Source organism: Gorilla gorilla, chromosome X, assembly GCF_029281585.2.
Source record: "Gorilla gorilla gorilla isolate KB3781 chromosome X, NHGRI_mGorGor1-v2.1_pri, whole genome shotgun sequence".
NCBI classification, from domain to species: Eukaryota; Metazoa; Chordata; class Mammalia; order Primates; family Hominidae; genus Gorilla; species Gorilla gorilla.
The window spans coordinates 147,864,771-147,890,607 of record NC_073247.2 but is presented as its reverse complement, the minus strand read 5'-3'; the positions used below and the strand labels follow the sequence as shown (position 1 = coordinate 147,890,607).

Genomic DNA, 25,837 nt, shown 5'->3' with positions numbered 1-25,837 from the left:
CACACAGGAAAACAATATCAAATATCAATTCCCTCCAGAGTTGTAACTTTCTAAATGTAGTAATCAGTAATTTGTCAAGATTATCATTCAGCATACAAATACTTTCTATATAATTTGAACTTCCATACCACCTTCTATATCAAGTCCTTAAATGCTACCAAATATAAACCAGGTATCGTTTTCATGAAATAAGAATACAGGTGTTAAAGATGAATAAACTGAGACATTAAAGAGATTAAGTGTCTTGCTTTAAGGGGGTGGGGGAGGCAAGGTCAAACTAAGAATAGAAGCTCAAGTACTATCACCTGTCCTAAGCATAAATCTAAAAAACTTTCCACTTTCCGACTAGCCATAAGTACATGGTCCCATCAATTTTTATGTATTTTAAACATATATTTTGCAGGAAGAAAATCTTCCAAACTGATTTGTGGAAATATCATTTAATTAAGGGTGGTACTGCATGTATGAACTGCAGAATATAAAGTATTCATACACGAAAACTTTTTTCAAATTAAATTTCATCTGATTTGAAAGCTTAATGTTAACATCTAAACGCTAATAAAATAATACATAAACTTGAGCTATAACGGAAACTAGATATAGTTTTAAACTTAACTATTCACTATATACAGTAAATCAGTTTTATTATGGGTGATTATGAAACAATCACAGGACAAGTCAGTCACTTTCCAAGATCAAAGAGCAAGTCAGTGGTAGAGAAATCAAAAACATTGCAACCTAATGGTTTCTTCCAAGACCGAAGTGCATGTTATTCCATTGTGCCAAGGAGTTTTAATGGGTTTTAAAGGGTCATGTGTCTGTCTGAAGGGACTGGTAAATTTCTTACACCTCTCCATATATAATTTATTTTTAATTCACGCTCTATACTGACATGACACGTTTAAATATATCTAATCACCAGGTTTCCCACCCACATCCCCCAACTAATCCCTGCCCAAAATATATTTTCTGTCCTTTTTTTTTTTTTTTTTTTTTTTTTGAGACAGTCTTGCTCTGTCGCCCAGGCTGGAGTGCAGTGGCGCAATCTTGGCTCACTGCAACCTCTGCCTCCCGAGTTCAAGCGATTCTCCTGCCTCAGCCTCCCAAGTAGCTGGGATTACAGGCGCCCACCATCACATCACGTTCAGCTAATTTTTGTATTTTTAGTAGAGACAGGGTTTCGCCATGTTGGCTAGGCTGCTCTCGAACTTCTGACCTCAGGTGATCCACCCACCTCAGCCTCCCAAAGTGCAGGTATTACAGGCGTGAGCCACTGCGCCCAGCCTCTTTGTTCTTATACATTAAATTTTCACGGACCGTCTGGAGATTGAGAACACAGCAGAAATTCGTTTCTTCCCAAGCAACAGCAGCTGGAATTGAAGTGGAAAGTACAGGATTAGCCCCTACAGGGAAGTGAGAAAAACTGCTTGGAAATGGTTTTAAGGGATCTCCTGCCAGCTAACTCAAGAGTGCTAGTGAAGACTTCCAGAAGGAAACACACCCAGCCAAACCCCTGGGCCAAGAGAGTGTTTGCACACAATTCTGGGGACTGAGAATAAAGGGAACAACACAGCTTTGACAGAATGTAGGGCGTGCTTTCCACATAAATAGGAGCAAAAGCCATACACGAGAACCTTTCATCTCCATACCATTCTCTCTGTCCAAATTGTAACAAGAGTGTTTTCTTTAAAAAATAATAATAATAATTTGCACTTAACACCTTGACACCAGGGTTTGGACTCAGACCCTGCATAGATCAACTTAGTCCTCAGTTAACTGTTCCTCTGCCTTCCAAATGCAATTGATTCTGTGGGCGTAACCAACATTCTATGTCTATAACACTTTTCAAGATGATCTTGCCTCTCTATAAGAACGGGAAGTTACTTAACTCCTGCCTGGGATGAAAATAAAATCTACAAGTGTATCCCCTCTTTTTTAGGGGTCAGCAATGTCTGAGTTACAAAAAAGTTCCAATTTAAAAATTAGTATATTTTTTTCCAACTCCATGCCAGGATTCCAGAACACCTGTTACTTTTAAAATAAGGCTCCTAAATTTTTTCCAAGCAAAACTGGGGCATTTATTTTATACCTTCTTTCACAGCATTCTATAGCAATTTAGTCACATTTGTGTACTGTTCAAAAAGCTAGACTTCAAGTGTATAAAGTATTATGAAGTTAACTGGTGAAATCTGCTACATTCACTTTGAAATGCATCCCAAAATAAGATAGACTGATGGATGGAGGGATCGATAGATAGTGATAAAACAGGTAGAATAAAATGCTGTTAATGGCAGCCTGTTGATGATGGGGATAAAGATGGCCACTGCAAAGTCATTTCAACTTTGAAGATCTTAATAAAGGTTAGGGGAAAATAAAATATACATCAGCAAAACCTTTAAAAACTGACTGCAGCTACACACAAGCAGGTATTGGCTTCCAAAATGTTTTTCAAACTATGGGCACAGAACGTGGTACAGTCTGGAATGCAAAACACCAAAGTTGAGTACCACAGCCTCCAAATGAAAGAAATCTGCCAAGCCCATTTTAAGGTTTTTTTAGGCATTATTAAAGAAGCCCTGAAAATCACATTTCATCATGAAGTGCAATATTGCACACATACATTTTCAGACCAGGTTGAGCAGTTTGGGCCAGAAGAGAGACCTTTTTGAAGGTTCCCTAATCCATTCACACAGGCCCATCTGAAGGATGACACTGTAGCCAGCCTCCAGCATCCTAACCATCTCTCTCCTTTTATGGTCGTTTCAAGTTTAAAGCAGATACTCGTCTGTTTGCAGATTCCTAAAGGTACTAGAAAAAAAAATCTAAATATAACAGATGGATAAGTGCTCATGGTAACTGGAAACCAAAACGTAACTTCAGCTTTTGCAGGCCAATGCCTTAACACCCATGGCTTTAGTGTAATGGTCCTGCTGTGGACCTTTTGTCTTTATTCCCACATAGAAATACTACCCCGACTTTGATGGATGACAGATAAGTGTTAGTCAAAACTTTATTTTAGGTTGACATTAATAACCTTTACTTATGTTAAAGTCAATCAGGGCCGGGCGCGGTGGCTCACGCCTGTAATCCCAGCACTTTGGGGGACCAAGGTGGGTGGGGTCACCTCAAGTCAGGAGTTCACGACCAGCCTGGCCAACATGGCAAAACCCCGTCTCTACTAAAAATACAAAAATTAGCCAGGCGTAGTGGTAAGCGCCTGTAATTCCAGCTACTCAGGAAGCTGAGGCAGGAGAATCGCTTCAACCTGGGAGACAGAGGTTGCAGTGAGCCGAGATCACGCCTTTGCACTCCAGCCTGGGCGAGAGAGTGAGACTCTGTCTCAAAAAAATAATAAATAAAATAAAATAAAATAAAGTCAATCAGTATGTGTTCTCCAGGATGATAAAATTTTCTATAAAACACAGTCAAGTGTTTTTGTTGGGTTTTCTTATTAGTGTTTTTAAAAATAGTTCAATATACTTGTGAAAGTATAATTCAAATGTTGGTAAAACCTCTGAGACCTGTCTATGAATTCTAGGGTTCCATGGAATATAATATGAAAACCACTAGACTGGAAGGACTATTTGCACTCTTAGTGTTTATTCAATCCATGACCTTTAGGTCATATAAACAGCCACCAAACCCTCTCTAGACTTCATATATGAAAGTGGTATCATGCTGGTAACTTCCTGATCTGAATCTCTTCCCCACTCCTTATACCCAACTCTATCCTCCCTTTATAGTAGCTAACTCTAACCTTTTGCCCTACTATTCTCAACCCCAATTCTTTGATTTCATTCATATCCACAAGCCCCTCAACTGCATTTCCTAGGCTGGCTTTCCAAATTTCAACAATACAAATAATGTGACCATATAACGAAGCGGGGAAGGGACAGCGATATGTATGTGTCCGTATACTTGCTGGTAGTTACAAACAAAGAGAAACTCCCAGGGTCTGAAAACTGAGCATATTGCACATTTGAGTTACTACCTCTTCTTAGCCACCACCAAAATAAATGTCAGGATCTCAACAAATTTGAAAGCGGCTCTAAGAAAGTCAAAATTGAAACCACATAATGATAAAGCTGAAGTGTTTAAGGGTAAAGCATACAGATGCCTTCAGCGTACTCTGAAATGCATCCAAAAATTAAGATGGGTTAATGGTGGATATTTGATAAAGCAAATATAGTAAAATGTTTAATTGCTGACTCTAGGTGGTAGGAATAGGAGCGTTCACTGTATAATTTCAACTTTTCTGTTCGAAAAACTTGCTGATAACATGCTGGGAAAAAATAATGTCATGCTACAGTGAAGGAAAAGGGATTGTTCTATTCAAGGATATCCTCCAACAATTCAGGAATATGGATATTAGAGGAACAGGGATCCTAAGACAGTCCTGTGTAATACCACGGTAATGCTATGGTTTGTAATTTACATAATGCCTTTCATTCAATTAATTGTATCTCTAGCAAATGCCTACTAAGTCTCTGGCACTAAATAATAAATGATACAAAGGACATAAGAGGAAACATCAGGCTTCTTGCTCCTCAGAAGCTTCCAGTTTCCTGGAGAAAGCAGAGTACAATTTAAGACAGTAACTCTGACCAAATCCTTTACTCTTTGTGCCTTAGATTGCCCCAGTAAGGAAAATGGAAAACACCCATGAGAGGACCAAAAGTCAGGTCAAGATCCTATGTGAAGTCTATGAGAACTGACAGTTCAAAGGGCAGAGCTGGGAACATAAGGGATAGGCTAAAAATACTGGAGCACGTTGTACTGTTTTCCAGTTCAAACCTGTCCCATGAGCCCAATGCAAAGGGTGGAACTCACCCTCTCCAATTAGTTTCCATTTGAACCACTGTAGGGAGCAAAAGACCCTCTGGATTATAAATCCCTATGCCTGTGCACGCTGACAATTATGTACACAAACTCTCACCACCACCCATAGGAAAAACTCTACTGGTCCTGGGAAAGAAACACAGAGAGTACCTTATGGAAATTATGAATTTGTAGCCCTAATGAATGTGTACAGAAATGGTCCTATTGGCTGGGCACAGTGGCTCATGCTTGTAATCCCAGCACTTTGGGAGGCCGAGGCGGGTGGACCACTTGAAGTCAGGAGTTCGAGGCCAGCCTAGCCAACAAGGTGAAACCCCGTCTCTACTAAAAATACCAAAAAATTATCCAGGCCTGGTGGCACATGCCTATAGTCCCAGCTAATCGGGAGGCTGAGGCACAAGAACCATTTGAACCCAGGAGCAAGAGGTTGCAGTGAGGCAAGATCACGTCATTGCACACCAGCCTGGGCAACAGAGTGAGACTATGTCTCAAAAAAAAAAAAAAAAGAAAGAATAGAAAAAGAAATGGTCCTCTCACACATGGTTTAAGAGATGTCCACAGACTCACAAAGACCTCAAACCATTGTTTTTCTGCTTTTCTACTTAGGTGAAGAACTGTTCTTTGGTTTGGGTTTTGTTGTTGTTGTTGTTGTTTTGTCTGTTTGTTTTTTTGACAGAGTCTCACTCTATCACCCAGGTTGGAGTGTAGTCGTGCGATCTCTGCACCCTGCACCCTCTGCTTCCTGGGATCAAGCGATTCTCATGCCTCAGCCTCCTGAGTAGCTGGGACTACAGGCGTGAGCCACTGCACCCAGCCTAAGAACTGTTAAAGAACTAATTGTTTATCCAATAATTAGGTATCCTTCAGTGAGAGATGCTCTACAAAGCACAAAGCTTATCTGGCTGATAAGACAGGACAATGAGGCTACTATTCTAAATACATTTTTATATATTTCCTCCTTTTTATTTTAAATTGATCCCTACAGTTGTTCAAACAAAATTGAAATATCAATAATGAAATACATCAATTATAACAATTATTAGCACAGTTCACCACACTGGGCTTTCAACATGTGATATAAGGTTGATATGATAATAATGATGATGACAATGATAATGATGATGATAAAAGTGCCATTCTTTCTCAAGCATTATTAAGGACTTCAGGCCTTAACACTGTGATTTCCATAAAAGCTTTGACCCCAGCTATGCTTACTGTACTGATCATAATAAAATTTGTATGACTTAGCTATGACCTTAATCTAACAAATATTCTACGTCCACGGTTATAAGACAAGTGAGTCAAGGTTTCAAACTCAGAAATTAAGGAGCATCCAACATTCATCTCCCAGGCATGGTTCTCTCTTACAAGTGAGCATCTGTTGTTGGCTTCTCAAATCTTTGCCTATTAATAGGAGCGTTCATGATGGACAAAATCTTACAACAACTTCCATATGCACTGAACTTTTATGATGTTCAAAAACCTTACTAAGTAATCACAAGTTCCTATTGGGCTTGAACCAAACTTGATGACAGATCTGAACTCTAATATTTTATACTTGGGGAGTAAGGACAGAAGAGGACTTTTGTCACTTCCCTTGCCTCAGTCTCTGTGCAATACTTGATAATCAATCATTTACTGACTCCTTTGTTTTGGGGTTTCAAAGAAAATTCACATGTGAGCTTATTCTTAGAGAAGCTGAAAAGACCTGTAAACAGATGAACAAATTAGTAAATTCTTACAGCTGGAATGTTTTTATAAGTCTCAAAGCACCATACAGGAGAAGAGAAAAAGTTTTAAAGGCTCATTTGAACCAATTGAAGTCCAAGATGGTTTGACTCTACCTACCTTAGAGATCAGATATCTATGTCCTCATTTCACATCAATTGTGAAGATGGAACACTAGATTTGAACTTAGCTGTCCAAATCTGACTTCTTCCATGAGAATCCTGGTCAAACCCAATCTTTATTGTGGACTTCCATGGCACAATTTAATACACTTGAACTCTGAAATATGGTTCAAACATTTATATGTGTGCAAATTTATAATCCTGTAATGGGTAAAGGAGATACTTTTAAAAAATAAAAACATAATGTCCAGTCAATGGTTCCATTGATTTGGTATTCTGACAAAAGGTTCTCTTTACAGACAGTTCATTCACATTAACTAAATAATACTTTATTTCACTAAAAAGAAAAGTATTTCCTTGAGACATTGTGTGTGTGTGTGTGTGTGTGTGTGTGTGTGTGTGTGTGTATTTCTACATGACTTCTTAGCTTTCTTTACAACCACAATGGGTACTCTGGTTGAAGACTGTGTAAGAATCAAAGACTAGAGATTCCACTTTTCGAGAGTCCAGTTAGGACCCCTTTTGTAAGTGAGACAGTTTCTCTCCTCAAGTGAAAATGAATTCTTTCTAAATCAGAGGCTGGGAAAAGTTAGGAGATGTTACAAGAGGTCAAAACTAAATCCATTAAATCCCAGACCCAGATTTAGTCGCCATAGAGACAAGGGAGATAAATAAACCAGTAACCTTAACAAATGTGCTGCACCTTTGCCAGACATATCTCTGACTTGCCATTATTTTTACTTAAGTATCTTTCAGTCCAAACATAACTGACTCTGAAGACTACAAAACCAAACAGAACTAGGCCCAAAAGAAATACGAACACTCACTGAAGCAAAGGGCAGGCAAAAGAGGCAAAAGCCATCCCCCACCCTTAGCAATGTGCTCTCCGTTCCCCTTGAAAAACTATTGCAACATGAAGCTCCAGAGGCAATGACATATGGGGAAAATATGTGGTGCCAAAGCCAGAAGAAACCATGTCAAAAAAGAAAAACAGACATGAAGTAACTGACCTAATTAGAAAAGAAAAGTGTACTTACAGCAGAGAAACAAGTATATCTGAAATAGGGAATACAGCTGAAGGAGAGAGGGACTGCTGTAAGGAGGCTCATGACCTTAAAGCCAATTTCTGTTGCTTATCTAAAGGAAATCAGAAGATGAAATGGGCATTGCTCTTGAGCTGTAGCTCCATTAAGATGTTCCTTAAGTGGACACTGGACCTTTAAACATGAACATTCATTCCCTGCCTGGCACTGCTAGACATTCATTAAAAGTTCTGAAACAAATATTTATACTTGGTGTCATGTGGTATATACCAAGATGCCTCTACCAACCACCAAATACGGAAGAAAGAGAAATGGGGGCTCTGGATGATGAAACACAACAAGCGAGAAGGAACTAGAGCATTGGAACCCCATGTTTAGGCTCTGGACAGGAGTCCTCATGTTTCTTGGTTACTTACTAAGCACTCTGTGATAGATTAGAATATCCGGCTTGTGATATGGAGTTAAGTACATAAAAGTGGAAGATTCTCAACATCTAAGTAATAGCAAAATGTACAAACAACATCACAACATGAATACAACTTCAAATAGAGTGATACTTACATTTTTTCCTTGTGCCTTCTAGTTCTTGTCCACAGGTACATATCACTTTGCAAGTTACAATCGCAGCATATATACAATTTTGCATCCTGCATTTTTTAGTAAGACTGTATTATACAAATTTTTTCATATTGCTAATATAAGTGTGAACATTATAAATAACAGATTCATGAAATTCCACTGCATAGATGTATCATAATCTACTCAATCAAAACTATTTATTGAATAAATGAACTATTTTTTTCACATTAGACATTTAAATTCTTTCTTTTTGTCCTCACAAATAACACTGTGATGAATGCTTACACAGCTTTTTTTCTTTTCTTAGAATAATTTGTTTCTCAGAACACATTTCCCAAAGTATGATTACTAGATTAAAGGGTACCAATCTTTGTGCCTTTAGGCATATATTGCCAAACAATGTTCCAAAAGGCTTTGTACCAACTTACTTTGCTACCAGCAGTGAGTAAGTGCATATCCATTTCAAGTTAACCATATTAACATTGTGTTTTCTTTTTGTAATTCTGCTAACTTAGTAAAAGTGTGCCTTGCTGACGTTTAAATATGCTTATCTTTGCATGCCAGTGAGGCTGAATGTTTTCCATGCATTTCTTTACATTGTGATATAACTTGAGTGTCTTTTACCCATCTATCAATTGGATAATTCATTAAGCCAACAGTTAGGAAGCACCTACCACGTGCTAGGCCTGTGCGCACCTTTCTTACAATCTGTATGAGGTCTGTGCATGATATAGAAATTATGTATCTTGTCATCTGTGCCATAAATTTTTCCTGGTGTGCTTTTTCATTTTAATTATACTTTTCAATATAGGACTGTATATATTTGAAACTGTTGATTTCTTTCTTTCCAACTTTTTAAAATCATTTTATAGCTTACAAGGTTATCATATAACCAGGGATTTGATAATTATCCTATTTTCTGTGGTCTGATTTACAAGTTTGCTAACAGCCCCATATTTTCCTAAAATTAAAAGCTCTAATCCCTACATTTCATGATTCCTGAGCATATCTAGCTTTTTTTTTACCAGAAGCACTTAATTTAAAACAAATTTTAAAATCAGAGTTAGATTTATCTTTTCCATGTGCTATACTGTATTGAAAATAATTGATTTTTCACCTCCTCTGCTCCAACTCAAAGTAGATCCAGATTTATCTGGGAAGATTCAACCCAAAATACCCTGGTTCGTATCTCTTTTTCTTTCTCAGGCTAGAGAAAAGTGAATGTTCTACACATTAGCACCATCACTGCCTGACTGATTTTTCTTAGGATTGCTTTAAGGTAGAGTCCCCTTGCTACTCAAAGAGAGGGAGGTCCTCAGATCAGCAGTGGTATAACCTGGCGCTTGTTGGAAATGCAGGATCTCAGGCCCTACTCTAGACCTGCTGCATCAGAATCTGCACATTAAAGTGTGAGAAGCACCAAAGTAGACTACAGGAATCTGCCAGAATAAAATAAATCACCCGTACCTGTCGATGTATCCTTTTCTTAATCAGGTACCATCATCAGAAAGTATCCTTCCTCTGAAATGTTTGCCCTCAACCCTTTTAAAGCACCTCCTTAATATGACTGTCACCCTATGTCGTGCCCCTGAAAATTAGCAAGCTGATATCTTGAGAAAAAGGATGACCTTAAGTTTGCAACCTCAATTTTATCCAGACCTGGGATTGAAAACTCACATGTCTATAGGGGTTAAACATTCAGATAATGGCAACCAACCCTTGTCCTTAGTGTCAAGGAGATTACAGATACTGCCGGAGACTGTGGCAAACTTCAGAGTTCATGCTCTAGCTAAAGAAACAGCAGCTGGCTAGGTGCGGTGGCTCACGCCTGTAATCCTAGCACTTTGGGAGGCCGAAGTGGGCGGATCACAAGGTCAGGAGATCCAGACTATTCTGGCTAACATGGTGAAACCCCGTCTCTACTAAAAAATACAAAAAATTAGCCGGGCGTGGTGCGGGCACCTGTAGTCCCAGCTACTGGGGAGGCTGAGGCAGGAGAATGGCGTGAACCTGGGAGGCAGAGCTTATAATGAGCGGAGATCACGCCACTGCACTCCAGCCTGGGCGACAGAGCGAGACTCCATCTCAGGAAAAAAAAAAAAAAGAAAAGAAACAGCAGCCATCTGGCTCCAGCCTAGTGTAGCCAAACAGGAGTGAGGGCTCAATATTGCCAGATCTTCTGATATTTCAAGAGAAGCTGAAAAATTTGGACTTCAAAAAATATGAAACCTTTCAATTTTTAAATGCTGGCAATTAAAATTTTAAAAGAACACCTCTGTGTGCCAGATCCAGCCCATCAGTTTGAGACCTTGGCTCTAAAGTGATGGTTTCCAAATCCTCTAAGTCTGTGTAACCCATCTGTGCTGATTCTCCTTCTTATTGCTAGTGCACCAAGAAGAGAGGTTACATCAATACAAATGGCACAGATCAAATCACTTTGACTACTGTATTTCAAAATTTTGTGTTTTGTGAATATTAAAAAACTGCCAAATCAATAATGAAAATGACCATATGTCAGTGATACAAATATCTCCTACATGTGAAACACATGTTTAATTAACAATATTGTCACTACTATGGTACAAATACTCAAATTTAGCCCAGTTCACGTATGTGTTAAGAATTATGTGTTCAAGCTTGTGTTCCAAATAATTCTGTAAACTAAAAGGCAGCCAAATGCAATAATTCTAAGTTTCTGAATAATAAAGTTTATCTATGATAAATACTGTATTAAAAGGGGACACACCATCACTTAAAAGAACAAAATAGGCCGGGCATGGTGGCTCACGCCTGTAATCCCAGCACTTTGGGAGGCCAAGGCAGGCGGATCACTTGAGGTCAGGAGTTCGAGACCAGCCTGGCCAACATGGTGAAACCCCGTCTCCACTAAAAATACAAAAATTAGCTAGGCATGGTGGCACGCATCTGTAATCCCAGCTACTTGGGAGGCTGAGGCAGGAGAATCACTTGAACCTGGGAGGTACAGATTGCAGTGAGCCGAGATCGCACCACTGCACTCCAGCCTGGGCGACAGAGTGAGACTCCGTCTCAAAAAAAAATAAAAAATAAAAGAACAAGATATCCTCATGTGGAAACAGCAAAGCCCATTTTACTAAACTATTCAATTATTCCAAACAAACGTTTTAAAAATAGAGTGTGAAACGCACAGTTTACATTTATTTTCATTTTAGGGCCTTCGGGTCCCAGGGACAGCTGCATCCATGGCAATTACTGAATACTTTATTTGCACATGCTTATATGGAAGTGGCATAAATCATAGGCTCAAAGAGCAGAGTAGAGATGGGGACTTGGAACTGTACCCCTGCATCCATACCTGTCTACTGAATACTGGGCAATGTAATTGAGAAAAGCAAAGCAATTTTCAGTTTCCTTGTCTGCAAAAGAGAAAATAATCTAGGCATGTCCCACCCTTGAAGAATATCAAACCCAAAAGGTATTTTTTTGTTGTTTTTGTGCTCACCACTACATTCCTGCCCTGGCCCATAGTAGGGCTGAATGAATGAATAAAAGAAAGGAAGAAAGAATACCAGATGCAGTTGTGTAATCCTATATATTTCTGTTACAGGGAAACAGAATTTAACAGATTTGGCCAGGCGCAGTGGCTCACGCCTGTAATCCCAGCACTTTGGGAGGCCGAGGAGGGCGGATCGCTTGAGGCCAGGAGTTTGAGACCAGCCTAGCCAACATGATGAAACCCTGTCTCTACTAAAATTACAAAAATTAGCCAGGCATGTTGATGTAGAGACGCCTGTAATCCCAGGTATTTGGGAGGCTGAGGCAGGAGAATTGCTTGAACCTGGGAGACGGAGGTTGCACTGAGCCAGATCACACCACTGCACTTGCACCACTGCACTCCAGCCTGAGCGACAAAGCAAGACTCCATAAAAAAAAAAATCAATAAAAAATTTAAAAAAATAAAAAAAAACAGAATTTAGCAGATTCTATTCAACTGACACACCTGAGAAACTCAGTGCTTTAAAAGAAAACCCAAGGACACCAAGTTTTGGTCAATGTAAAGATGTCATTGGGGTGTGCTTGGTATCATAAAACCACTTGAAATGTGTGCTTGAAAAACTTCGATTTAAATGTTCCACTTTAAGAACACAGCCCTTTTACACATGGTTTCTATCAAAGTTTTCTGCTGATGAAGCTGACTGAATTTGCAGATTGCTATGGAATTACTAAGGGCAAACAATGCATATGCATAGTCAGGTCTCACCTAGCTGGCATTTCCAGCTGATGAGAGGATGTCTTTGTATCTCCTTAAAGAATCTTTATATCTTTCTATCTCCCTTCTTTATATCTCCTTAAAGAATCTAGCCTCTTCTGTGGGAAAATAAAAATAAGAGCTGGGAAAGGGCACAGAGCTAAAATCTCTGCTCTTTCAATAGGGTTCACCCTTAGAGGAGGGTGACAGAGAGTCACAGCCTCCTACTTGAGCCAAAGCAGTTTGGCTTTGGTTTTCTCTATTGGGGTTAGATCTAAAGATTTGTATTTTTTGAAGATAGGTTTCTATCATTTTTTTTAAGTTTGAAAACAACCATTATAGGTAAAGGCTATGAATGAGAGCTATGGCAGGATTTAGACCCAGAAATGAAGATTCCATCTCCAGCAGCAGAGGCAAGCTGCTGAAAGCTTGTATCACTGAGCCTGCTTCAAGCCCGAGGGCCTTGGAAGGACTTCCGACTACCACCATAATTGATGAAATGGATAAAATTCAGGTTTAGCATTTCTAAAAGTTTGTCCTATGCTTTTTACTCTTTAAAGTTTAATACATTTAGGTATTTGAAGATATATATTTTAAAACCTGGGGAGAATTCTGTAGCAAGTAGACATAACAAAGGCAATTCTTGTCACCTGCTGAGCATGTACCCTAACTGAAATCTAAGTACCTACACTGACCATGTGGCTGCATGCAGGGGTGGGCAGGGTGAAGGTGAAGGCAAAAACGCAGCAACCTTTTGAGGGATGAAATGGCAAATCCTGACCGGTATGGTGCTGGCAAAGGTTACATTCCCTCTTGTGAGCGCACAGAGACCGGGGCACCAAAAAGGAGGGACCATTACTGTATTGTGCCTGGATGAGCCTTCTCTTAGATTCCTTCCTTTCATTATTTTCAAAGGTCAATGTCCTTCTCTCAAAGAGAAAACTGAGGAACGCTGAGTCATCACAGAGTATAAACAAGCCACTGTGGCTAAATGAAGAGGACAGAGAACGCTTATCCAGTATAAGCATTGGAAGGTCTTACTCAACCTGGCTTCCCACAGATTGTTCTGAACTTGAGGGCAAATCAGAAGAAAATCTCCTGGACCCTATTAATGTCACCGAGCAGAAGCACTCTTTGGCCTTCTATCACCAGATTTTGCAGTGCCAGTCCTGCACCTTGGCTCCTTCCACCCAGGGAGAAAGATTCCTAATAGCTGATCAGGTCAGCCTAACCTTCTCCTGGCTGGCAGCAGGAGCCTCCTCCGTCCCATCCCAGCATTTGCTCCATGCAGCTTTCCTGCTCCCTACTGTTCGTGCAACGACATGAGCAGATCTTTACTTTAAAGCAGACATTCGAATAGTTCTGTTGTGCCTGGCAAATTCCCTTTTCATATGCCCAAGTTGAAAGCAAATGAGATTTTCCCTTGAAAAGACATTGCACCCGAGAGCTAATATTTAGGGTAAGCAGTGACATTGGTTGGGTCAATTAAAATGAACCTTCTGAAACCTCCTGTACAAATAAAGCCCTTTGTACAATGCCGCCCCTAATACCACAACTTAGAAGGTTGGAGATCAGTGTAAGAATTTGTGGCAATTAGTAAAACTTACCTCACGCTGGATGTGTGGCAGATAGGATGTATTCGGCAAAGGCCGGATATGGTTGAAAACAACTTCCAAGGTGCCTAAGTTAGGGGAAAAAAATGAGAATCAAGAGGCAAAGTTACCTTTTTAGAAGCAAAGTTCTGAGTTCTAAAAAAATAAAGTCAACTTCCTATGAAATGGCTCATGGTAACACATTCTACTTTGTATTTACAACCCTTAGAGTTAAAGGAAAACTGCCAAGATGTTCTGCATATTTCTCCAAATGTCTGTTTATCATATAACATGAGCACTGGCAGTGGATCTGGCTCCCTCATTATCAAGCCGTATTAGCTCAAACACTCAGCATTGTTAGGGGAGTGAGCTCATGGCCTATTTCAGTTTTAAATTAACATTTGGCAATCACCCGGGTAATCAAAACAAATGACTCAGTCGTTTAGAATAGATTTATTAGTTGAGCCTTTTTCTCTCTCTCTCTCTCTCTTTTAACATCTTTAGAATATTTTGCCACAGGAGGGCTCTGATCCAGCCAGAATGTAGAGCACAAGTCACTAGAGGAATATTTAGAGGGGTTGCCATGGAGACGAGGTGCCCTGTGACCGCTGAAGTTATCTCCAATCAACAGCAGGATTAGGATGCAGACTAGCGGGCAGGCTCATCCCAGGACGAGGGTTCTGCAGCACTAGGAAACAGGTGTGCCCTGTGCCGTTCCCAACCCTGACACAAATATGGCCCGCTACGACATGCTGCCCTCCTCAAGCCCGTGTGACCTCCCCACAGGCCCATTCGCATCACTGCCTTCCTCCCCCAATCCCTCGACCTTTATTCAGAAAGGACTGGCTGGGGCAAAGGAGAAAGGGAGTGTGATCACTGTATTATCCTAAAAGTGTGAAATCCTAGAATTCACACCAAATGCCACTTTTAGATCAACTATGAAAATGTACATGAGCGAATGAAATCTGAGGAAAAGACAGTGCCTTGGGCGGGGGACCCAGTCTGTTTTTTTCACTACTCTGTCCCAACACCCAGGTCAGTGCCTGGAACACAGGAAGCTCTCAAGAAGTATAGATGGAAACAGGGCAAAAATAAACCAAGGATTACAACCAGGTGTGTAACCACCCCTCCCACCCTATGCTCAAACCATTTCCAGGCTGATCGTCACACAGGCAGTGGATATAAATGGAAAAACTGTTAATGTGCTGGTAAACAGCTGAGACTGTTGGTTCACTAGGCTAATGAGTTCATCTCTTTAGAGATCCTGACGACGATTGTCAGGATCGTTGTCAGGAAGAAAAGGCTGAAGACAATGCTTCCCAACTCAAAATGGACGAATCTGCTGACTATAGGGACAGGGTTCTTGTTTGCCAGGCCAAAAGCCTGGAGGAAGACAAATTTTGTGCCCATGGTGAAGCGCTAACATTTGAAAGCAAATGTTTTAAAGTGACTTAATTCAAAGGAACATCTTCCAGTCTTCCTCCCACCTGTACTTAAGTAGAGACAGTATCTTCATATTCTATCATATCAATCTGGATTGTTTCATGTTAGGTTTTCTTTGTCCAGTAAAATGTTAAGTATCTTGGTGTCAGGAAGAAATATTTCTTATTGCATTTCTATCTCCTAGTATTTAGCATGGTATGTTTACACAAAAGGCTTTACTCCATCTCATCTCCCACCACCACACTCCACTCATATAGAACTCACTGCTTCTAGAAGATTCCACACCCTTTCGTGCAGCTACAGGAGGAATGCAGCAGGGCACAGCTCTTCACAGCAGGGGCACCAGAGTCAGACTGCCTGAGCTCAAATACCGGCTCCGCCTCATATTAGCTGTCCAACCTCTATGAGCATCATAATGGCCACCTACCTCATAGAGGTAAGGACGTACGTCCATGTAAAGCATTTAGCAGGGCCTCCCCCACACAAGGTACCCATTGAATGTTAAATACATACTTACTACTATTATTACAGCAGGCAAAAAGTCAAACTGTTATCAAACGTGGATAATGATTTCACATGCCACCACAAACGCTTGACACCAAATATACCTCTCTTTCGATTCAATCCAACTGAAGCTTCAAACCTGAATCTGTCACACACTAGTCTTATCATATTTCATCTAATTCACCCTTCTGGAATTGATGTTTCCTAGAGATGGGTACAATTCATACCGATTCTACTTGACGGAATCCGGTTCTCTTTTTCAAGAACCAGAATCACTTCCTTCCTAAGATTCCCACCTTGCCAATAGCTTCCCTGCCATCTCTCTGTCTGTTCCTCACCTCTGCACATTCCAGCTTGGAAGGGCTACAGGTGGGGAAGGGACAGGGAAAGTGTCTTCTAGTAACCAGACTGGGACTCTGGCTATTCTTTCCAGAAAACATTTTCATATTCTATCATATGAATCTGGACTGGTTCATGTTAGGTTTTGTTAGTCCTGCAAGATGTTAAATATCTTGGTGGCAGGGGCAAAGAAATGTCTTATTTTGGCTGGGTGTGGTGGCTGGCACCTGTAATCCCAGCACTTTGGGAGGCTGCGGTGGGTGGATCACGAGGTCATGAGATCAAGACCATCCTGGCCAACATGATGAAACCCCGTCTCTACCAAAAAAATACAAAAATTAGCCGGCGTGGTGGCGTGTGTCTGTAGTCCCAGGTACTCAGGAGGCTGAGGCAGGAGAATTGCTTGAACCTGGAAGGTGGAGGTTGCGGTGATCTGAGATCGCACCACTGCACTCCAGCCTGAGCGACAGAGCAAGACTCCATCTCAAAAAACAAAACAAAAAAATCACTCATTTCATTTCTATCTCCCAGTACTTAGCATGGTATGTTTACACAAAAGGCTTTACTCCATCTATTCTCCCACCACCACACTCCACTCATATAGAACTCACTGTTTCTAGAAGATTCCACACCCTTTCGTGCAGCTACAGGAGGAATGCAGCATGGCACAGCTCTTCACAGCAGGGGCACCAGAGTCAGACTGCCTGAGCTCAAATACAGGCTCCGCCTCATATTAGCTGTCTAGCCTCTATGAGCATCATAATGGCCACCTACCTCATAGAGGTAAGGAGGTACGTCCATGCAAAGCATTTAGCAGTGCCTCCCCCACACAAGGTACGCACTGAATGTTAAATACACACTTACTACTATTATTATAGCAGGCAAAGAGTCAAACTGTTATCAAACGTGGATAATGATTTCACATGCCGCCACAAACACTTGACACCAAATATACCTTTCTTTCGATTCCATCCACCTTAAGCTTCAAACCTGAATCTGTCACACACTAGTCTTATCATATTTCATCTTACTCACCCTTCTGGAATTGATTTTTCCTAGAGATGAGTACAATTCATACCGATTCTACTTAATGGAATCTGGTTGTCTTTTTCAAGAACCGGAATCACTTCCTTCCTAAGATTCCCACCTTGCCAATGGCTTCCCTGCCATCTCTCTGTCTGCTCCTCACCTCTACATGTTCCGGCTTGGAGGGTGTGGTGGGGAAGGGGCAGGGAAAGTGTCTTCTAGTTACCAGACCAAACCCTGGCTATCCTTTCCAGAAAGTCCTTGCATTTCATGTTCTCTGACACCCTCCAGAGGGCAGAAGAAAGAAAGGCCCAAAGGCTGAGGAGGCAAAGCTCTCACATGGGATTCAACTCAGACTCATGCTGGAGCAGTCTTCGTTCCATAGTTCATGGTTTCACCACCCAGAATTAGTCCACAAAGGAGAAAAATTGACAGTCAGATCTGAACTGCCTTTGTATCTCCATTTCACTTTATCGTCTGTACTAGCATGTCCCACTTAACATGAGCTGGGGTCGTGAGGCTGAAGCACTCGTGGTGGGTATATTTGTGTGTACTTTTCAATCTGCAGCATGTAACTGTGTCTCTGACCAGAACATCATATAAATTACGTTGACAACATTGTGCAAGTTAAAGAATAAAAACAAAACAGCACACAAAACACTGGGTAAGATGAAGCAAAGTAATCCAAAATAAAGCTCAAACACTTTAGAGTTAGTCATGCTTTCAAAGAGATCATGATAATCATATCCCACCCTGACAAAATTAATAAGTGAAAATAGACAAACCACATATATTATTCCAGAAAGAAGCCAAGAGTTACTTTTTAGTGACATTTAACACATACAATCACTCTCCAGGTTTAGCAAAAGTATTGTGGTCATGGACACTGCTGACCCTTATCACTACTGACAACCAAGCTTCAATGATCCCCACCCACATCACCAATCAATTGTGTGAATTACGTGGAAAAGAAAATCCAGTGACAACAGCTGTTTGAAAGAACTTAAAAGAAGAGTCAAATCAATCAAAAGAGATGATCCCCCACAGACTCACTGTCTCCTCTCAATTCTTTGAATGTGATTGTCATGGTAACGATTCCTTAATCACAGCCTTCAGAATATTCTCTCCCACCCAAGAAATCAAAGAACAGTGAATTCCAAACATCTTCTTAATTAGGTACACTTGTGATGAGACTGGGCGGCACAGACTTCTCATTTACCTCACTTTTATTCAAATACTTATGCTACTATAGAGGTCAGAAACATTGGCATGTGCACCATTAAAAACACATTTTAAATGTTTACCATAAAAGGTAATGATAAATACAACTGAGGTAGCCACTGGCTCATTTTCTTTAACAAAAGAACTGGTAAACTGGCTCTCATTTGGCAAAATAATTTATTGGAAATAAGCAGTACAGATTAAAGATGCCTCATTTTTAATAATTCCAACATAATTAAGATCTACAACATAACCAAATCTTTAACAGTATATTCATTTAATAAACAAGCAAAAACTGGAAGGATATTACCAGTTATAGACATATAATAAAGTCCAGTTTTGTGTCCTTATATTTAGTACAGAGTATTATCTGGTGATATCCTCTATATACTCTGGAAGATCATTTATTCTACACGTTTCTATATTTATTTTATATGATACAATCATAATATTCCTCACAATTTGCAAAGAGAGGAATTATCCTTATCCAGTTTGGGAAAAGATGGGTTATATTTTTAAAAGTTATCTACCAGATATACTAAAAATTTCAAGTTATGATTAGTCCAGATTTTTCTGCAGATTTTTGCACTTCTTTCAAAAACTAAAGTGCACACATTTACCAAAGTTGGAGTAGTGAGTCATTTTTAACTTTGCATAGGAATATATGCAACTTTGCATAGGAATATATGCAACCCTGTAAAATACTGAGTCCGCTTTCATAGATTTTCAAATTAGTAACTAAAAGGTGTCTTTCCTTCCAGATGTGGCATGACCTAGAAACTAACAAAAGGTCCCACCATGCCCTAAATAAATACCAAGGAGCTCTTTCTGTGAGCCATTTCTGGATGCAAATTTAAATAATTTTTGGTCATAAAGGAAGAATAAGTATATTTGGGAAAAACATAAAGGGACAAATATATTTATTTTTTAACTGGAATACTAAAAGCTTAAGAATACTTATGGATAAAAAAGCCATCGAAAATAGAATAGAGGCAAGGAGCAGTGATGCACGCCTGTAATCCCAGCACTTTGGGAGGTCGAGACCAGCCTGGCCAACATGGTGAAGCCCCATCTCTACTGAAAATACAAAAATGAGCCAGACATGGTGGTGCGTGCCTGTAATTCCAGCTACTTGGGAGGCCGAGACACGAGAATCACTTGAATCCAGGAGGCAGAGGTTGCAGTGAGCCGAGATTGCACCACTGTACTCCAACCTGGGCAAAAGAGCAAGACTGTGTCTCAAAAAAAAAAAAAATAGAGTACACTACAGTTATCAAGCACAAAGAACAAATTGGAACAAAGGAAAAACACAAGTCAAATGGCAAAATCTAGCAAGAAAAAGGGAGCAGCAAATATTTGCTGAAGTCAAAAGGTAAAAACCTTGAAATTCTTGTCCTTTGCCCTAATGTTCAATGGTATTTTTGTTTTGTTTTAAAAATATGAAGACTGATGTCCTCTCAATGACTATTACAGCCGCTCCCAAATAAAACAAATGATAAAATAAAAACTCACTTAATTGACTGATAGGCTTGAATTACTCATTGCCAAGTCTACAACTTTCCCACAACTCCAAGCATTCTTTCCTTAAAAGAAAAACAGCATTTTTTCCCTCTGACATGATGACCATGAGTAGCTTTTGAGGTGACTGTAATTCTGTATTTTTCTATAACTTGCTGTGGGTCACCTCCGCATTATAACTCCTAAATCAAAGCAACAAAAAACAAAGAATTGTACAGATCCATACATGACAATTTTGCCAGATGCATCTAGAGAGCACTGGCCCTCCCAGAAGTCTGAGAGGAACTCCTGAACCAAAGACATTCTAACATTGCTGTCACCCCAGCAACCATCGCCAAACCCTGCCCATTTTTCCTGCAAAAGAGCTTTCATACATTTTCTTCCCTATAATTTCATTTCTAAGGTCCTAATTGGGCCCATTATCACTTCACACCAGACTATTTCATCAGATTTCTTAACTATGGGTATGCCCTCTTCTTCACATAGCTAGCATCAGAATCATCTCTCAAATGTTCCACCTCGAATGTATCACTCCCATTGCCAAAAACCTTTCTCCATTGTAATCTAAAGGCCAAGTTTCTTTGAGTGAAATTCAAGCCTCTGGCTTTGGCTGACTCCCTGCATCTGAGGTTCATTGCCTCTAGAGAATGACAGAAGTCTTGGTTCATGCCACTTTCCCCTAAACCAGTGATTCTCAAAATTGGCTGCACCTGGAGAGCCAAAGCAACTAGTGATGCCTGGGTGCCTGCGACGGTTTTCATGTGTCCAAGATTCAGGTGTTGAATCTTAATGGACAATGTGATGGTATTGAGAGGTGGGGCCTCTAAGAGGTGGGGTGATTAAACTGGGAGAGCTCCTCCCTGGTGGATGGGATTAAAGCTTCAAGAGAGCCTTTGGCTCTCTTGCCCTTCTGCCTTCCGCCACATGAGGGCAGGGCGTTCCTCCCCTCTGGAGGCTGGAGCACTAAAGTGTCATCTTGGAAGCAGAGAGCAGCCCTTAACAATCGAACCTGTTTGCACCTTGATCTTGGGACTTCCCAGTCTCCAGAACCGTGAGAAAGAGATTTCTGTTCTTTATAAGGTACCCAGTCTCAGATATTCTGTTACAGCAGCACAAACAAAGTCAGCGCCCCACTCCCAACAAAGTTCCCCCAGATGAATCTATTGTACGGCAGAGGCTGAGAACCACTGACCCAAATTCCTATAGCCTGTAATTGTCAGACTTTGTTGTGCCTCAAAATCTCCTGAGAGAGGACCTTGTTAGGACACAGATGGCGGGGCCCCATCCCCAGCGTTTCTGATTCCCTAGGTCTGGAGTGGGGCCCATGAAAGTTGCATTTCTAACAAGCTCCCAGGTGATAGCTCACTGCAGCCTCCTGGGCCCATGTGATCCTCCCACCTCAGCCTCCTGAGTAACAGGAACTACAAACACACATCACCTCACCAGGCTAATGTTTTGTATTTTTTTGTAGAGACAGAGTCTCACCATATTGCCCGGGCTGGTCTGGAACTCCTGGGCTCAAGCTTCCATTTTCCGGAATCTCTTCCACATTTATGAATCAATCTACAGAATATCTTAGAGATGATCTCGTTCATTTGCCTTTTTATAAACTGAGACCCAGAGTGGGGAGATGATTTGCCCAGAGTTTCCAATGCTTAGTGGCAGAACTCAGGCTAGGATTCAAAACTCCTGACTCTCTCCCCACACCCTATGCAGTTCAATACTCTTTCCACCACATCCTTCATGTGTCTTTAATAGCTTCTCCAATTAGAATGGGCGTTCTTTGCTTGAAGAGATCGCTAGTACTTTTTTTTTTTTTTTTTTTTTTTTGAGACAGGGTCTCTCTCTGTCGCCCAGGCTGGAGTGGAGTGGCACAATCTCATCTCACTGCCACCTCCATATCCCAGGTTCAAGTGATCCTCCTGCCTCAGCCTCCCGAGTAGCTGGGACCACAGGCAGACGCCACCACACCCAGCTAATGTTTGTATTTTTAGTAGAGACGGGGTTTCACCATATTGTCCATGCTGGTCTCAAACTCCTGACCTCAAGTGATCCGCCTGCCTCGGCCTCCCAAAGTGCTGGGATTACAGGCACGAGCCACCACGCCCGGCCTTGAAGAGATCACTGTTGTTTTAAGGCTCCCCACAGCATCTAGCAAACCTAGCCAAGTGCCTTCTCCTTAGAGTAAGCACTGGATAAATATTTTTTTATTTCACCTTACTAAGTACTCAGCCCCATACTTTTCCTAAATTGGCATTGGCGCTCCATGAACTGTTTCCTTACAATTCAGCAACTGGGCAGCTCTGCTCCCATCAATTAGCCCTGGAGCAAATCCTTCGTATCAGCACGCATGTGGCCATTATCTGCTATGGGGATAATCATGAACACATAAGGAAAATTTAGGGGGGTTTTAAAAGTTGCAGGAATAACTAAGTTTGTAAGGTGACAAAATTCAACTTTCAAATTGTATGTCAGAAAATGTTTACAAAATACCCTAAGTCTCATTTAATACCCAACAAACCACTGCAGCAGTAACAATCAGGCAGTCCAAGAATTATAAAGTATGTTGCTCTGGTACTTTGAATACTTAAGCCAATTATTTTCATGCTGAGGCTCTCCTGGTTCCTTAACAGAAAATTCAAAAGTAACTGGATTAAGGATAAAGAGAAGACAGAATGAGGGGAAGACAAAGACGAGCCAATAGGTGGCAAGAAGCAGGTGGGTGAGCAGCAAGGGGGCAAAAGGATGCTGTCACGTGCCTGTCCCACAAGCCGCTGCCACTATACCTCCCCAATCCTTCCAGATACTCACAATAGTTAGGGAGCATGACTACACTAGGCCTAATGACTAACCCAGCCTGTCTATATCTGGGAAACAAACATATTATGATTGGCTTAGATGGTGACTTTTGCCATTTTTCCAATCAACATGAATTGCAGTAAAGTCACGTCAGCTGCAGGATTTGGTATCGATTGTGAAGCTGACTGAAAGAAATCCAGCGGCAGTGGCTCACTACTGGCATCAAGTGACCAGTTAGCCTGGCCACTGAACTGGAATCCTAGCTTCCATCATGAAATGGGACTTGAGGGAGAGGTTATTTTTATCCTCTTTCTCCCCTTCCTCATCAAAATCTGCTTTTAACAGGTGGTACCACATATATAGTCAATTCAGGCAACCAATGAAATTAAGAAAAATAAAATTCTGTCTAACAATAGATGTAACAATGAGGACACCTAACAGATCTGTACACAAAGAATTATTTCCAATATACAAAATAAAGTTTAATAAGCTAAACAAGCCATGAGTTTGAGACCAGCCTCGACAATATAGCGAGACCCTGCCTCTACAAAACTAAAACATTAGATGGGTGTGGTGATGCACACCTGCAGTCCCAGCTACTCAGGAGGCTGAGGCAGAGGGATTGCTTGCGCCTAGGAGGTCAAGGCTGCAGTGAGCCACGATCGTCACTGTTTTCCAGCCTGTGTGACAGAGCAAGACACAGTTTCAAAAAAAAGAAAAACAAAAACAAACAAACAAAAAAACTAAACAGGCGAACTCTATAATCAACTCTTCCCTTTATTGGTATTTTTCAGATAATCACATGAACTATGAGGTTTTTCACCCCAGGTCTTATCACAGACCTGACAGACAACCACTTCAAGATACACAGTGCTTGAGTGATGGCTCCCATTTGCCTTCTAATCCTTGATGGCTTCTCAGTTTTTTTCTTTCCCTTTGCAGCTGCAATGTCCCTCTTAGACCTGATCCTCCCCTCACCCCCACTACCACGTACCACAGAATGTTCTGTTCTCATAGCCAACTCAGGAAAGCAATGGGTACTTGTAATTGCCCATCATAGTTACCCAGGTCCAATATAAAGAAACTATTTACATTAATGCCTATAAAAACCGAATCTTTTCACACACGTTTACTGTAGAGCTGGCCATACTGAGTAAGTGCATGGAAGTTCTGGCATTGGGCCTATGCTTCTACAAGCCATGCAATAATAGCCTTTGGCCCAAAGCAATCAAACTCTGACCTGGATATTGGCTCAGAGTTGGCATAAGTTCACCAACTGTCACTGTTGCTAATGATACCACAAATGCAAGGGTCAAAAGAGGGCCCACTGGGTTGTAGGGCAGGGAATTTGCCAAATCTGGGACTCCACTGCAAAGATGGCATGATGTTTCAAGGGTGGCAAGCGAAGTCCCAACCCACTGCTCCCACTGACCTATCTACTGACTATTGTGCAACTAGACATAGCATTGGAGGTACTGGGCAGCTCTCCTGGAACCTCATACTTCCCCTTTTCAGGGGCTCGTGCCACAAGTTACATCACTCAAGGAGAAACACATCTCTTATTTCACTCATTCTGAAAAACAAACACTGGACTTTATTTATTTATTTATGTATTTATTTAAGACAGGGTCTCACTCTGTCTCCCAGGTTGGAGTACAGTGGCGTGATCTCGGTTCACCGCAACCTCTGCCTCCCGCGTTTAAGTGATTCTCCCACCTCAACCACCCGAATAGCTGGGAATACAGGCACATGCCACCACACCCGGCTAATTTTTGTACTTTCAGTAGAGACGGGGTTTCATCATGTTGGCCAGGCTGGTCTCAAACTCCTGGCCTTAAGTGATCCACCCACCTCAGCCTCCCAGATTGCTGGGATTACAGGCATGAGCCACTGTACCTGGCCACAAACAGTAGACTTTAATCCACACGGTAATAATAAAAAGTTCCTGATCTAGTCTTTGTATTTCTGAAACCCATACATTTGAAGAGTTTTTTTTTAATTAGTAGACTTTTTTTTTTTTTAGCAGTTTTAGGTTTACAGAAAAACTAAGCAGGAAGTACTGAGTTTCTGTATACCTCCTTAGCATCCATCTCCCAGTTTCCCCTATTATTAACATCTTGCATTGATGTGGTACATTTGTCCCAATTGATGGGCCAACGTTAATACATTATAATGAACTAAAGTCTAGGGTTTACATTAGGGTTCATTCATTGCGTTGTGCATTTTATGGGTTTTGACAAATGTTGAATGGGTTCTTTAACATCTTTATGGCCCATTCTGAAAAACAATAAATCACCTTATCTCAGGACAATTTTAAATGCTTTACAATTATCAAAGGAAGTTTCCTAGGAATATTATAATGTAAACTATTCACTTATTTTTAATGATTCGTGGCTTCAAAGACGGTCATAACACAGCCCAGCAAGTATATTCAACTTTGATTATCCAAAAACCATCCTTTCACAACTCTCCAATTTCCAGTACAGCTCGAAACTGGAAAGGAGTGTGAAAAAAGTGTTGGATCACAGGAGAAACAGCCTCCAAGATGCTATCTGACACATTGGAATTAGTCTGCTGCCCTCTCGGTCTGGAGATGTTTATAAAAATGGCTTTCTCATGAGAAAGCAGAGCAGTGCAAGAGAAGTGGCATCAGGATACGGGAAAGACATGGAGGAGGAAAATCAGGGAAGGAAGATAGGGCAGAAACAGTAGAAATCGAGAGTGGCAAGAGGAGACGACGCATGCCGAAGTCATAGCAACAGAACAGAGAGCCAGCGAGATATTTTTTGACACTTGGATTTTTCTAGAAGGTGACAAACGAAGGGACAAACTCCATCTCAATGCGGCAGCCTTTAA

At 40.9% G+C, this 25,837-nt stretch overlaps 1 protein-coding gene across 5 annotated transcripts in view; it reads right to left on the bottom strand.

The window, feature by feature from the left end:
• FHL1 (four and a half LIM domains 1) overlaps positions 1-25,837 on the bottom strand; it is a 64,040-nt gene that overhangs the window by 27,272 nt on the left and 10,931 nt on the right. For 2 of the 5 annotated variants that reach the window (XM_063703130.1, XM_063703131.1), the window contains exons 2-3: positions 14,147-14,220; positions 8,294-8,379 (exon numbers count right to left, since the gene is read on the bottom strand). In XM_063703130.1, coding sequence (XP_063559200.1) covers positions 8,294-8,378 — 85 coding nt within the window. In that variant the 5' untranslated portion in view covers position 8,379; positions 14,147-14,220. Of the gene's footprint in view, positions 1-8,293; positions 8,380-14,146; positions 14,221-17,028; positions 17,074-25,837 lie in introns of those variants that run through there. The other 3 variants (XM_019019179.4, XM_004064927.5, XM_055376473.2) reach the window with 3 other exon arrangements.